This window comes from Colletes gigas, unplaced genomic scaffold, assembly GCF_013123115.1.
Source record: "Colletes gigas isolate AHSC1104 unplaced genomic scaffold, ASM1312311v1 Colletes_gigas_Sc00010, whole genome shotgun sequence".
NCBI lineage: Eukaryota > Metazoa > Arthropoda > Insecta > Hymenoptera > Colletidae > Colletes > Colletes gigas.
Window position 1 is genome coordinate 7,327,430 of NW_025106639.1, and position 14,206 is coordinate 7,341,635.

General features: G+C 34.7%; 4 protein-coding genes and 1 long non-coding RNA gene across 7 annotated transcripts; 4 read left to right on the forward strand and 1 right to left on the reverse strand.

Moving 5' to 3' along the window:
- Positions 1-2,670: 2,670 nt before the first annotated feature.
- Positions 2,671-4,636, forward strand: LOC122397740 (26S proteasome non-ATPase regulatory subunit 6). Its single transcript, XM_043397103.1, has 5 exons — positions 2,671-2,906; positions 3,290-3,641; positions 3,724-4,052; positions 4,125-4,293; positions 4,371-4,636. The coding sequence occupies exons 1-5, from the start codon at positions 2,762-2,764 to the stop codon at positions 4,543-4,545; spliced, it is 1,170 nt and encodes a 389-aa protein (XP_043253038.1). The 5' UTR covers positions 2,671-2,761; the 3' UTR covers positions 4,546-4,636.
- A 307-nt stretch (positions 4,637-4,943) lies between these two features.
- On the forward strand, positions 4,944-5,697 carry LOC122397834 (transcription elongation factor 1 homolog). 2 transcript variants are annotated; one of them, XM_043397273.1, is made up of 3 exons: positions 4,944-5,097; positions 5,170-5,360; positions 5,434-5,697. In XM_043397273.1, the coding sequence occupies exons 2-3, from the start codon at positions 5,245-5,247 to the stop codon at positions 5,564-5,566; spliced, it is 249 nt and encodes an 82-aa protein (XP_043253208.1). In that variant the 5' UTR covers positions 4,944-5,097; positions 5,170-5,244; the 3' UTR covers positions 5,567-5,697. The 2 variants fall into 2 exon arrangements, with proteins under 2 accessions (XP_043253208.1, XP_043253207.1); XM_043397272.1 differs by having other exon boundaries at positions 4,944-5,360.
- Positions 5,698-6,059: 362 nt separating this feature from the next.
- On the forward strand, positions 6,060-8,192 carry LOC122397599 (PRA1 family protein 3). Its single transcript, XM_043396848.1, has 4 exons — positions 6,060-6,612; positions 6,695-6,915; positions 7,030-7,143; positions 8,010-8,192. Exons 1-4 carry the CDS (start codon positions 6,413-6,415, stop codon positions 8,048-8,050), a joined length of 576 nt encoding a protein of 191 aa, XP_043252783.1. The 5' UTR covers positions 6,060-6,412; the 3' UTR covers positions 8,051-8,192.
- A 489-nt stretch (positions 8,193-8,681) lies between these two features.
- On the reverse strand, positions 8,682-12,224 carry LOC122397598 (UBX domain-containing protein 7). 2 transcript variants are annotated; one of them, XM_043396846.1, is made up of 10 exons: positions 11,960-12,223; positions 11,495-11,737; positions 11,084-11,358; positions 10,737-11,009; positions 10,593-10,653; positions 10,369-10,520; positions 10,257-10,302; positions 10,085-10,167; positions 9,843-10,012; positions 8,682-8,987 (listed from the first exon to the last, which is right to left on the reverse strand). In XM_043396846.1, exons 1-9 carry the CDS (start codon positions 11,997-11,999, stop codon positions 9,854-9,856), a joined length of 1,332 nt encoding a protein of 443 aa, XP_043252781.1. In that variant the 5' UTR covers positions 12,000-12,223; the 3' UTR covers positions 8,682-8,987; positions 9,843-9,853. The 2 variants fall into 2 exon arrangements, with proteins under 2 accessions (XP_043252781.1, XP_043252782.1); XM_043396847.1 differs by lacking the exon at positions 8,682-8,987 and adding an exon at positions 9,699-9,775 and having other exon boundaries at positions 11,960-12,224.
- Positions 12,225-13,115: 891 nt separating this feature from the next.
- LOC122397870 lies at positions 13,116-13,917 on the forward strand. The gene is made up of 3 exons (XR_006259156.1): positions 13,116-13,166; positions 13,316-13,500; positions 13,782-13,917. It is a non-coding gene; the product is annotated as an uncharacterized LOC122397870 (long non-coding RNA).
- The last annotated feature ends 289 nt before the right edge of the window (positions 13,918-14,206 follow it).

Here is a 14,206-nt window from a genome sequence, read left to right on the forward strand (position 1 = left end):
GCTTTGAAACGCGTCTGTACGCGTATCTTCGCCGCGACATCGTTTTGTTGCACGCTCGTTACGAAAGCGATAACCTCCCGATAAGCTTTTGCTAAAATTCGTCGATCAGGATCGAGCCAACGCGAACCGATGCCCTAACGAGAACGCGAGACGGTCGTAAATTTTAGTAAACGGGTCAAAGTGGGCCCACGAGCGTCGATACTTATCGTTATGCCCTCGAAGAATTCTAAACTTACGATACCGCATATTCTTAGCATAATGCCTTCGTATTGCTCGGCAAAATTATCCTAGAATATGGGAACCGTCGAGTCAGTGCGGGAACCATGTGGATCGCGGGTGAAACTCACCGATGATGACAGAAGTCGATGGAACCGATGTCTATCTCGCGCCGCGCAGTCAGTAAACGGAGCATAATTCTTTAAATTTCGTATCTCGAAGGTCTTATACTCAGCTTACTGATGGCGCGACGCGTGATTCCGTTGCAGCGGCCTCTATGACGCAGTGTAAAATAACCACCAGTCCTTTTTGTCCGTAACCGTTACCGTCGCGCCATGATTCACGTTTCGATTCCTTAGAACTGTTTGGAATCCCCGAACGCGACACCGTACGCGACCACGAGGACGAAAATCGCGTTTGACATGCTCCGAACCGGTCATTTCGAGGCGCGATCTACAGACTGAGTCCCAGCCGCGTATCTGGGCTCACGCAAGACGGGCCGGCCGAAGTGGCCGATGACAGTTCGAGATATGGAGTATTTGTTTACATCTCGTGCGAGTGCCCTAGACATAATACTGCCCGGAAATGCGATAAAGGGTGTAGGTGACAGGATAGGCAGCGCGGAGAGCTTTGGACGGTTCTCGCTTCGATTCCGTTCGCGTTGATCACGTTTGATGATAGCAGCACGGCGATAGGGGCTCCTGCAAGAACGTTAAACAAATTAAATGCGAATATCTGTATTCGAAATTGCCGAAGATACAGCCAAACCTCCGTATCAGCGGTTCGTCGGACTAAAAAGAAATAAAAAGAAATCAACGTGGGCGTTGGAACAGTCTAACCTTTAGATTTCTCGTTGGAATAAAATTGCAGGAATTACCTAAATATGAGAATCGTCTTCCTAGTGGGAATCCCCTTTTAATCGAATAAAATTCCCCACGCTGTGGATGTCCATCCTTATTGTCCAACGATTCGATAAAGGAGAACTTTCTGACTGGCGGCTCGCGAGAGAGCAGATAGAATAGTAATAAGGTGGGCCTGGATCGTCGACTGTTTTAAACAGGACGACATCTTGGAATTCTTGGGTCGACGACGCGTTCTCTATCGCGAAGCAGAGACCGACATTCGATCGCTCACACGATCCCCACGGTGTGAAAGAACTTCTTTCTTTTGGCCTCGATGGCTTCGTTTGCGGAACTCGATGCCTGAAAAATAAATAAATGAAGTCGTGGACAGGATTTACAAAATCACGCGTCGCCTCGATACGACCCATGGAGGAAAAGTTCCTTCTAAATTTATGCATAGGAAAGCGCGATATGTTATCGCAAAACACCTGATCGTTTCTCGGGATCGTCGTCAGGGTGGCCGAGGATTGTTCTCGACTATGTTGACGATCCGTTTGGTAGGTTCAGATAACAGACACCAAACTTTGTTATCCGAGAACATTATCGGGACAATACATTGATATTGCATCGCGCTTTGCGTGCCAGCGTTCGCTCGGGCTTTTATAATTACCACGTTAAACGCTGAATTATTACAAAATTAACGAGAACTTTGTTCATTAAATTCATCGGTAACCGATGCAGGGAACGAGTTATGAAGCTAAAGTTCAAATAATACTAAGCAGACTGTTATCGGAGTCAAGCGTATCTTATTCACAAATTATTTTCAGTTGACTTATCACTGTCAACGTAAACATAATTTGAACAATGGTACTATATTAAAACTGTACTGCTGCTACTTTTACTTTTACTTCTACAACTGCTATTGCTGTTGCTACATCTAGTGTATCTTGTATCGGGAGAATATAATATCCGAGGAGGTGGCACAGGTTTTGGTGGTTCCCTGAAAAATTCCTGGATTCAAATTTTCGTGATTTCACGAGATGATAGTAGAATCAGATTACAAGCTAATATGTATATTGCAGTGGTCGACAGATACTTTATCTTTCAATGGAGCATGAAAGAAACGTTACCTCACAAATGTTTCATATGTGACTATGTATTTCTAAGGGCGCCGCTGTCGAAGTCGAAGAGTCGATGGTATAAAACTAAGCATTGCGATTGGTGGATGCAAGTTGCATGAAATATTCAGCCGGTGATCGATCCTTGTAAATTACATTAATATCCATCGAGTTGAATCAAAGTTTTTTCCCATTTGGAACAGCTCGAACAAGCAAGCCATGGAGTTTTTGACGTATTTAATGCTTTTAATCATTGCCCATCGTAGCGTAAATTTCACTGTAATCGTCGCCAATCAGCGACGTCAGCTTACACGTCCAACCCGCTTTCTGCCAATCGGACGTTACAACGCGGCCGCATATAAGTTAGTGCAAACAAGTATTTTTAAATTCGGTATCGAGCCATTGGCCGCTGCGTATGTCACAAGCCAATTATACACAATACGTCATGCAGAGGGAAAGAAAATCGTTTATGGGATTCCATGAGTGGACAGCCTGATCTAGAGTTCGTTTAGTCCATGCTTTGCAAAGTACAAAGTGTCGGTTCATTGTTTTTATCGATAGTTATAATTATAATAACAGTTTATAATGCCGTTTGAGATTTTAGAAGAACAAAGTTTGGAGAAAAATCCAAATTTAGAGTTGGCTCAAACAAAATTTTTATTAAGCCTACCGGAACACAAAGACGATCCTTTCTTAAAGAATAAACTCCTAGATGCCATTAAAGCAGAAAGTGAGATTGCATCTTTTTTAGTGAAATTAATTACATCGATAAATTAAATATCGAAGAAATTTTCGAGCGTAATTTGTCAATGTTTGATGTTTCAAGTTTATTTAAAACGTTTGCGTACGATAAAATTAAAAATTATTCCACTGTGACATTTATTCTAACCTCTTCATAATCGAATATACTGTATGGTTTGGATTTTATATTCGCAAGTAAACATTATTAATTTTCTCACTTACTATTAATAAATCTATTGCTGTTACTATCGTAATTTTCCTTGTAACATCATAATATTGATCTATTTTGTATTATGTTCTTGTTACCTATTAAAATGAGGAGACGGAGGAATATGTTAGGAAAATTACGAAAATCTAATAATTTGTTTATAGATATGGCACCATTTTATGAAGAAGTATGCAAAGATTTGGATTGGAAAATTGATGATAACCTTTTATCTACGATGAAAGCTCGCAATGTAGAGCAATTAAAAGTATTGGATGATGCGATCGAGGATGCTGATAAGAACCTAGGAGAGATGGAAGTTCGTGAAGCTAATCTTAAGAAATCTGAACACCTTTGCAGAATAGGGGATAAAGAAGGCGCAATCTCTGCATTTAGAAAAACTTATGATAAAACTGTATCTTTGGGGCATAGACTAGACATTGTATTTCATAATATTAGGATTGGATTGTTTTACTTGGATCATGATCATATTACAAGAAACATAGAAAAGGCCAAAAGGTATAAAAATGTTTAGAAGTAACGTTGTTTGCTAAATAGTTCTGTATACCAGGAACAGAAGATATCGATATTTCTATTTCAGTTTGATAGAAGAGGGTGGTGATTGGGATAGAAGAAATCGTTTGAAAGTATATCAAGGAACATACTGTATAGCAGTCAGAGATTTCAAAGAAGCTGCAAATTTCTTTTTGGATACAATTAGTACATTCACAAGCTACGAGCTAATGGATTACAATACATTTGTCAGATACACAGTATATTTGAGCATGATAAGTTTACCTAGAAATGAACTTAGAGATAAAATTATCAAAGGTTCTGAAATTTTGGAAGTACTTCACAGCAATTCGGATGTCAAGGATTACTTGTTTTCTTTGTACAACTGCCACTACGCCGATTTTTTCAAGAATCTCGGTACTAAGAAATTTTCTTTAAGCAAGAAAATTTTTCTATAGAACATATAACGATGTATTAATACGTTTCTAGCTCACGTCGAAGGTTTATTACGTAGGGATTACTTAATATTCCCTCATTACCGATACTATGTCAGAGAAATGCGCATTCTCGCGTACACGCAACTACTGGAATCTTACAGGTCTCTGACGCTACAATACATGGCCGAAGCTTTTGGTGTTACAGTAGAGTACATTGATCAGTAAGCTTCGTACCTTCTTCGTTAATTGCTAATTCGTAGATACGATGCTTATTAATTTTTTATGTTATTTTCTACAGGGAAGTATCGCGTTTCATTGCAGCAGGAAGATTACATTGTAAAGTTGATCGCGTTGGTGGAATAGTTGAAACCAATAGACCGGATAGCAAAAATTGGCAATATCAAGCCATGGTCAAACAGGGAGACTTGCTGTTAAATAGGGTGCAAAAATTATCACGTGTCATTAATATTTAATTGCATAAAAAATAAATCATAACGATATAATATTAAACCATGAAATCTCCTTATTTCCATGCTTGACATTCTTTTAGACCAATTTGTATTATACTTGATTTTAATTTTGCATCAAAGATTTTCATTATAATTACCAACTTTTACTATACAAATATATACATATATATATACATATGTATATATGTATATATATATATTAAATGTCATCTCTGACAAGTAATGCGTACTGTTATTATGAACCTTTCTTTCAATTCTAAATTATTATTTCTTCCCAAGTATTGTTATAGTAGAATTTATAAGAAATTATTTCAAATGGGCAATAATAATAGTTTTACGGAACGTTCTAATGGGGAAAATGAGTCGTGAATCGGAACAATAGCACGATCGTTTACGTTTGATCATATTACGATCGTTCGATAAATATCCTCTAGGGTATTAACGGTCGTAGTCCCTTGTTCACATTAGAGGGAAATCATTCTGAAGTTCACACTATTATTTGTGCAAGTTCGTTCGTAAAGAAGAATAACTTTGGATGCCGCGAATCGTTTGACAGTAATTTTTCCAATAATTATCGAATTGAAACAACCAACATCGATAGAAATGCAAATACAGTTGTTTTTGTAGACCCATGCGCGACAGATTCAAATCGCTGTAACGGTTACATTTCTGGAAGCTGAAACTGTCCAAAACGTACCGAAAATGGGTCGAAGAAAGAGCAAACGACAGGCCCCGCAAAAAAGAAAAGCTATCGAGCCAATGGATATACAATTTACGTGTCCATTTTGTAACCACGAGAAGTCCTGTGATGTGAAAATGTAAGTTTTATTCCCTCCAAAACGACGCCTGCCAATCTAGATTATCGTACGTGGTGTTTCGTTGTGGTTTTAGGGACAAGTGTCGAAATACAGCAAGAATATCGTGTCGAGTTTGCTTAGAAGATTATCAAACTACCGTTAATGTGTTATCGGAACCGATTGATGTATACAACGATTGGATCGATGCGTGTGATGCTATCAATTAATCATTATTATCACAGTTCCATGCGACGAAACTTAATGTGCCTTTTTATGTTATTGACTCGGTATAAGATTTTTAATTACTGCTAAGAATTAATCACATTACACGAATTATTTTAACCATGCAGTACCATTATCGACCACAATTTTCTATAAAAATTGTTACATATATGAACATAACATGTAAACATGTTACTTATTATCCAGTTTGACACACAATGTTTTTGTCGATCAGGATAACTACAAAGTGATATACATATATATTTTTAAACGAATGAAAATTAAAATACACCAATGGCAGAAAAGAATTCAGGATATATTAAATATCCCTATAATCACAGAAATATTGGCAATCGTCTTTTCGAAGGTGTTCAATATTTTGATCGACTTTTATATACTTTGTTTCGATAGATCAAGTTATATTGTTGCTTAATTTATATGCAACTAAAAAGACTTTTAAAACGCGCGCTGTGTTCGTATTTCCTAAGATAATATGACGCGATCGTGTGTTGCTCCTCGATGTTTTTGTTACTTGATAGAAGATAAGTAAATGCATTAAGATACTCAATTGGCTTCCGAATCGATTTCGAAGCAACTACTCTTCGAAGTGCGCGAGCTTTTCGATTCGAATAAGTATTCGTTCGTTTGCTAAATTAACAACCGTGCTTAGATTTAAATTACTAAATTTAGTCGTTGATCTGTGCTTGTAATTGTGAACGTTACACGACATTCGTAGTGTCGTCGTCATCATCCAAAAATACTGTGACGCGAAATTGTCTAAGTACGACTAACACGAGAGTATAAGATCTAGCCATAGAATTTAATTAACAATCGTAAGCAACATCGTAATTATGGATAAAACAAAAGCGACAAACAAGGATTGGGAACTGCCACCCCTTCGTAGCTTGAACGATTTTCTTTTGGAACCGTCACGTTTCCAGTTGCCCAATTTTAAAGATTTCGAGAAATGGGGCAATAGAGTAGTAAATAATCTTATTTACTATCAAACCAATTATCTTTATATGACAATTACCATAATACTTCTTGTGGGGTAAGTAACACGCGATATCGGCGAGAAAGGCCTTGTTCAAATTTATAGATTCCATTGTAATTTTGTATCTCCAATTATTTAGGTCAATAAATCTATCAAAAATGTTACTTGGCTTGTTAGCCATGGTAGTGATTTGGGGCCAATGCCTTCTTGTGTATTCTGAAAATCATGGCATACTGTATGAAATTAAAAAACAGTACCCGCTACTTCAAGTTATTCTTCTTGTTCTTTGTCTATGTTTTGTGTTTTACACCCTATCTTCCATACTTTTATTGTTATTTAGCCTGTTACTGTCGATCAGCGGTAAGTTTTCTACAATTTTATATAAAAATTTACTTTCTCTTCTAATAAGTTCTAAACCAAACTGCGAGAATATTATTTTGGATTAATCTATAATCATTTTGTTCTTAATTTTAGTGATTTTTATACATTCATCATTGAGAACAAGGAATCTTAAGAATAAGCTTGCCAACACGATAGAGGGTATTGGATTGGAGCGTACACCAATGGGTGTTTTCTTAAAATATTTTGGTATGAAAGAAGAATTTCTTGCATAAGTTTCTACTTTTCAATTATTAGGGAAATATGTACTTTCGTATATACTTATCTGATTATAAATATATACATATATTCTTGGCAGTTCAAATACTGTCATCAAGATTAACTTTGCCGATCGATACAGATCAGGAAAGCTATTTGCATATTTTATTCTTCTGCTTTTCTCATAAAAAAAAAACGTGTTCGGATACATAGCAGCTTCGTGTTGTTGCTTGTATTATTTTTTAAACAAACTCGCTTATATTGTAAATGTAAATTAATACAAATAATATAATTTATATAATGCTGTTTGTGACAGAAATTCCATATAATACTCAAGTTATTAATAAGTAAATTGCAAATAATATATCAATATTAAAAATAACAGTTAATTAATGTGCCAGTTTTCCGATATTGATGTTTAACATGTTTTGGATAGCTTCCCCTTTCTTTGTACAGAATTTGAAACATATAAGAAAGAACAGTAAGTAATTGAGATCAATAACTGTTACAAAATGTACTTAACATGATTTTCTAGTTTACAATGTACAATCTTGGTATATAGAAAATAAAAGTATTCAAGCTGTTAGTTAAATTTGTTAATATTATGTATAATTTTGAAATTTCATGCATTTGTACTATATTTTATTTCCATTTATGTATTTATTGAGTATACTTCTTATATTTTACATACATCATTTTATATTATTATTTAAACGATATTAAATAATACATAATGTTTAAGCAATATTTTTTCGTCTGTACCTAGCGTAATACTAATTATCTTTTGAGATTTGATGACCATAATTTGCATTAATGCGCCTAATTTTTCGTTATTTTTTTTTTATTTCATTGTGCAGAAAATACAACTGGTTATGCCTTGCGTACGCACACGACTTGACTTTTACTCGATCGCTTCAGAAGTAACCCGTTTTGCGCATCAAATCATAACATCGTTGGGCAGTGAATATGTGTTATTAATAATCATTGAGTGGTTCCTTAACTTAATGAGAAAATGTTCCTGAATAAATATCACGGTGAGAATTATGTACTCTAATAATTTCGTAGTGAAGTTAGACAACTATGTAATAAAATTATATACCAATTTTTTCTGAAGTCTTTTACATCTACAAAACAATATTTATTGTATATGATATTACTTGAGGTTATGACCCTGATTTGCGAAATATAACCGATATTTACCTTCAGAATTATCATACATCTGCACGCACATGTACATGATGTATGCGAATGTTATAAACAATTGTATTATTTGTACAGATGTTACAGTATACAGACATTCCTTGTGTTCCATATTTTGTAATGTAACTCTCCCTGTTAATATATCATCTTTACATCACGTTAATGTAAATAAACAACAATTGAACTGTTGTTAACGAATGTTTATTCTTGTAAAATTTTTAATTTCTCCAAAGAATGGCTATTTCAAAATAGTTGTCTAAATATCTTGTATATTTTTATTTAAATTAAACACTTGAACATTAAGTTTCTTAATCTATTGAATTGTTAATACATAAATCATTGTTATAAAAACATAAAATATAATTTTCTGATGTTCTGCATTGAAATAAGATAGAAGGAGTAGTTATCACCGATACACGGTTTATCACATACATGTCAGTGTTTGTTGATGCCATTCCGTTTATTTAACCCTCGTACGGTCAAGGCTTTTACTCCAAATTTTTGAGGCCTCACTTCACTACTTGATATACGATACCTCAGATAATGCTCATAGCAAAGCAATGTTTTACTTCAACATATGTAGTAGTTGAAGTATTCAATGTGTCGCGAATAAGGAGGGATGTATCCGCGTTCATCTAAAATAAATCAAAGGCATATAATACTATTTTATCATGCGATGTTTATGTCTTGGAAGAATATATCGTCGCAGTATCTGAAAAGACGGTAGAAGGTCGTCTTTTTAGAGGTCTAATAAGATATGAAAATAAGTATATTTATTGGACGAAAAATATATTAACGGAATAAAATTTAATGTGAGTTTGAAGCTTGAAACGCGTTGAAGAGGAAGTCGTATGAATTACTTGTGACTCAGTTTTAATCATTTATGGCTCGCCATTCGAGGGTTAAATACATAATGAAAAAAAATATTGAGCTATTAAAAATACTACAAAAGATGTATTAATAGATTTATGAAATTTATTAATTCTACTAATATAACTTTTTATAGAAATAATACACATAAACTTGTATTTCAATGGGCTATTTTGATTCTTAGTACTTTACATAATACTTTTAATAATTTATTTGGCACCTTCTGAAAAGTAAATTCGATATATCGATATATTAATATCAAATACATTTGTAACAGTGAAAAAGATTTTCGAAGTCATAATTAATATTTAATAATGTTATGGAAGTACAATGATTGTATGCTATAATCCCATTGTTTAAAAGAATTTAAGAGACATTGTAATAGTAATACCATACGATGACAAGTGCAGAAATTGCAATTGTACCTAAATATTAATTGAACACACATGACAGTGCATATGTACTATTGTTTTTAGGTTGTTAATATTCTTTGAACTTAAGATATGTTCCAACTAGCAGTTGAAAGAAAATAAATGCAGTACACTATTTTGTTCTGCAATAATAAAAGATAAACTATTATTTTAAATATCATTTTATGCATTGATAGAAAAATTGCTTACCAAACAAATTACTATAACTTTGTTATAAATACTGTGTTTGTTGGAAACAAGACCGTGTCTGACAAACGGATTTCCGGAGCAAGTTCTCCGATATTTGTTTTCGGAAATGGTACCAAGTAACTATGATCAGATGACACGTAACCCAAGCTTTCCATTTTATTTATAAAATCCTAGAAAATAGAAACTGATATATGTGCTTCATTGTGCCATACTACATTTATTAATATAATCAGGAAACCTACTTCGACTGTATTTGCTGCATACATTGATAATGTTTCTCTGTTACCGTTTGGCAATCTTAAACAGAGACTTATAGGTTCACTATCTGTAAAAAGAAAATGTGTTTCAATTAGTCTTAAGTAATTTATATAAAAATATACTACAGAATTAGATAATATTCTTCAAGCTTCTTACTAGGTTTAATTTCGTTCAGCTGGTATTTTGGTTTACACGACGTATCCTAAAAAAAAATATTATGTACAAATTTGTATTAATTAATATTCTTAATTCCAGACTAAATATAAACCTTTGAACTAATGCCCTCATTTTGTTTTTTTAGGTCAGACTCATTCATTCTTCGTTTTTTATTTATATTTTCAGAATCATCAATTGCTGTACTTGTACTTGAGCTTGATGTTGAAGTTGAACTTTGAACATTTGTTACGCCATTGTGACTATCTATAAGAAAAACGCTTGCACGTAGGTGTATATTTTTTAAACATATTCGGTTATTTTACAGATACCGCTTACCTGGGTCGTTTAAATTATCGATCACATGTTTGGAAGTTTTAGTACTACTACTACTACAATCCTAAAAAGAAAATATACAATTTAAGCAAACAGAAGATCATAATTTTAAAGTCTATAATTAATCGAAGCATATCGAAATCGTACACTTATTGTTGAACTAGACATAGGATTTTCTTTTGTTGCTGTTGCAGTGCAATTGTTCCATGTTTTTGAACTAAATGGGTCAGTTGTTACACATTCTGGTGACGGATGAGTACTTAACATATCATTTAAAGCAGATATTAAAATATCAACAGTAATATGATTATAAATTTTCATGCATTCTCCTGTTCTGGGATCTATTACTGCTAAGTAGGGATACTCTGATACATTGTAAAAATCGATGTAGCGCTTTCCGTCGCCGGTATTTGACAAGACCTGTTTAGAAACATAAGCATTAAGTGTCTATAATATAATCAAGATTAGAGTACAAACATTTTGATACAACTTACTTGCCACAGAACAAAATGATCCTTTACAATTTCTCGAATCTGCTGATTTGACCACACATCTCTATTAAGGATCTGGCAGGCAAATTCTTGGGAATTTTGAATATTTACAAGTAACCAACGATTTAATGTCTTGGCATGTTCACGAGCTTCTAAAAAAGAACCCAAGAAGAGGATGCTGCATGGAGGTCGAAATAAATCTTCCAACCTCTTTGATATACGTTGGGAGATATGATGAATCCCAGCTACTCTACGTGACAACTCTTCTTCTTGTCGTTCTATATTAAATGTTTTACGGTGATGAGTATCTATCACATAATACAGTAGTGCCCACTTAAACGACCATAGCCAGTCCTGACACTTAAGTGGGCAATACTGTATTACCTAATCCCAAACAGACCTATTAATACTAACGTGTTTCTACTGCAAAATCCCTAAATCTATCAAATACATTATTTGATGAACTTGGAAAAGAACAGACTGGATCAGCTGGTACCAATATTTCTTGTGTAGGTAAGATAGGAGGTCTCACTTCTGGTTCAGGGTTTACATGTTCTTCTTCAGGTACTTGACCTCTTTCAAACATTAAGCTTATTGCAGCTTCCACATTGCCATCAGTTACTGATAAATACAGACGAGCCATTGCTGCACTCTCTCCTAATAAAGAATAATCGTGTCGCAATCGTTAACGCACAAAAGCTTTATTACTTACTAAATAATAATAATAGCATGTGCATCCATTATTAGAAAAATATAATAACAATAGTATACGATGAAAACAAGTTGCATCGAACAAATAATAAATTTACGTAAAATAGGGCGAAATTTTCCTCCTTGATTTAACGGTATTAACCTACGTCTCGTTACAGCAATGCTTACCCGTCACTTCTATGAATTTTTCAACAAGTTCTATATCCATCGTATCTTCGAATTATAAAGATGTTTGTAACAAAATGTACCAACGTTGACGTAATTTGTGAAGCAATATCAACCGGTTGACATCTCGAAATATGCTTGCTGCATCCAAGAGGATCACAAATTCAATACCCAAAACTTCTGCACTGCAACGACGCGATGCAATTTATTCGGAACACGTAAACAGTTGTCCAGACTGCGGTTTAATGTTCCCAGATACCAGATCCAACACACGGTCGATTTAAAATCTTTTTTTCAACTATGATTGCGTGGATTTTCAAATTGTGACGACTCATCACAGTTACAATTCCTATGTACGTAGAGTTCCACTAATTTTTGTTACATGGAAACCCGTTATCCACCCTCCATTTAAACAAATCTAGGGGACTCCCTTTTTACCCCTTTAAACTAGGTACCGTTCTTAGGTCCATAGACAGAATATTTTATGAAACTGTTTTAATTATTACCAGAAATGGCACGAAATTCTTATTTGATTTTATTGATAACGTTAGTTATGGCACGAAGTGAAAAAGGGATCCTAGAATCGTGGAACAAAAAGTTCCATCGAACGTATTATAGTGGAGTATGGCCTTTCTCGTATTTCTGTACGTCGTCTATGGTGTAATTGCGGTAGATGACGTGCCAAATATAATAGATCGAAAAATTGTTAGTTTCATTTAACTTTTTCATATGATTGCTATGTACGTTACGAGAAAGTAAATGTGAGCCTTTCTCTCTCAACTCCCACGAGACGGCCCGAAATTACTTCGGACAGTTTCGGAGAATCGAGAAAGAGAGCATGCGTCAGTTTGCCTTTGTCGACTTTCCGAAACTTCACGAACACACGTACGAGTGATCTGGCATAGTGTGAGAAAGTGGAATAAGGTGTCGTCGGTGCACCCGGGGCTCCGTCTGGCATCTCTGTAATGTAAGAAAATACATACATAATTTACATATTATATCGTCATCCATCAATATGGTTTTAAAGTAAATAGACTACGCTCTCTCGCTGGGCCCGAGATCGGTAACGCTCGTGAGACGTCGGAGCTTCCCCCCCTTCCCGCTACCTAACTCCCGAGCGTTACCGAGCGCAGCGAGAGATCGTCACTCGTCGTCGAACAATTAACGCAGTAAGATTTATCGCGACGTCTAGATTTGTTTCGCGACCGAGGTGGGTATTTCTAACCTGCTGATAATTTCTCATTATAACTACTCGCGTTTTAATTACAATCTGTTACGATACGATTAGGATTTAATCATTACTTAACTGTAACAATTGTTCATATACTTTAACGCATTTTCATTTTGTTTCTGTTACAGTCTTTCATTGGAATTCAAAGTTAAGGAATTACTTCCTAACTCAGACAGCAGAGCTCGCCACCAATTCGTGAACGACATTCGTGCTGCGTTAGTTGAAACAGTAAGACGTGTCGAGACATGTCTGGACATGTTCAGACCTGTCGAGACATGTCTAAACCTGCCGGCGTTTCGTAACCAACGTAATCGTACGTATTTCCAACCTTTCGATATTTTCTCGTTATTACTACTCGGATTTACTTTCTAATGGTACTTTTCTAATAATATTAATACGTTTTTACTACAAATTGAGTCGGAATTGTGAGAAAAATTGAATCGAGTTTCTCGCGTTTTCTTTGATATTTAATCGGCATCGATTCATTATATTTCCTTAAACGAAATTACTTATTATATAATTATTGCTTAATTATGATTAGATATGTTTACTGCAATACATTTGACTTTACTTTGTATTTTATTTCTGTGGCAGTCTTTGATTGGAATACGACGCCATGGAATTGGCGCGTAAACGACACCATAGATGGCAGATAACTCGACTTCCGCCTATTATAATATTGGCGCGTAGACGTTACCATGGTAGATGGCAGATAACTCGACATTCGAAGGGTATATTGGTAACGTTTAACCTATTACAAGAAAAATTAACATACATATTAATATTTATGTATTTTTATCTGTTTATTAATTCGTTGATACATAATTTTATAATCAGTCTGTGTTAAGATGAATGATGAAAATGGTTAATGAACTTTTTACCTTTTTCGATATGTGTATCAAAGTACTTTCGATAGTGTGATACTTAGGAATGGCTAACGGTAGACATTAAGAGTAAATTGGAATGGTTTATATTTAACTGTATTCTGGTCGCGAGTATTATTTGTTAAAGTGATTGTT

Excerpts from the sequence above, each read along its gene's own strand:
- LOC122397740 (XM_043397103.1), top strand. The coding sequence starts at position 2,762 with ATGCCGTTTGAGATTTTAGAAGAACAAAGTTTGGAGAAAAATCCAAAT. Across the intron at positions 3,642-3,723 it reads AACATAGAAAAGGCCAAAAG|TTTGATAGAAGAGGGTGGTG; the intron begins GTATAAAAATGT and ends TTTCTATTTCAG. Across the intron at positions 4,053-4,124 it reads CGATTTTTTCAAGAATCTCG|CTCACGTCGAAGGTTTATTA; the intron begins GTACTAAGAAAT and ends ATACGTTTCTAG.
- LOC122397834 (XM_043397272.1), top strand. The coding sequence starts at position 5,245 with ATGGGTCGAAGAAAGAGCAAACGACAGGCCCCGCAAAAAAGAAAAGCT. Across the intron at positions 5,361-5,433 it reads AAGTCCTGTGATGTGAAAAT|GGACAAGTGTCGAAATACAG; the intron begins GTAAGTTTTATT and ends TTGTGGTTTTAG.
- LOC122397598 (XM_043396846.1), bottom strand. The coding sequence starts at position 11,999 with ATGGATATAGAACTTGTTGAAAAATTCATAGAAGTGACGG. Across the intron at positions 10,521-10,592 it reads CGATAATTTAAACGACCCAG|ATAGTCACAATGGCGTAACA; the intron begins GTAAGCGGTATC and ends TTTTTCTTATAG. Across the intron at positions 10,013-10,084 it reads ATGCAGCAAATACAGTCGAA|GATTTTATAAATAAAATGGA; the intron begins GTAGGTTTCCTG and ends TCTATTTTCTAG.
- LOC122397599 (XM_043396848.1), top strand. The coding sequence starts at position 6,413 with ATGGATAAAACAAAAGCGACAAACAAGGATTGGGAACTGCCACCCCTT. Across the intron at positions 6,613-6,694 it reads ACCATAATACTTCTTGTGGG|GTCAATAAATCTATCAAAAA; the intron begins GTAAGTAACACG and ends CCAATTATTTAG. Across the intron at positions 7,144-8,009 it reads TGTTTTCTTAAAATATTTTG|AAAATACAACTGGTTATGCC; the intron begins GTATGAAAGAAG and ends TTCATTGTGCAG.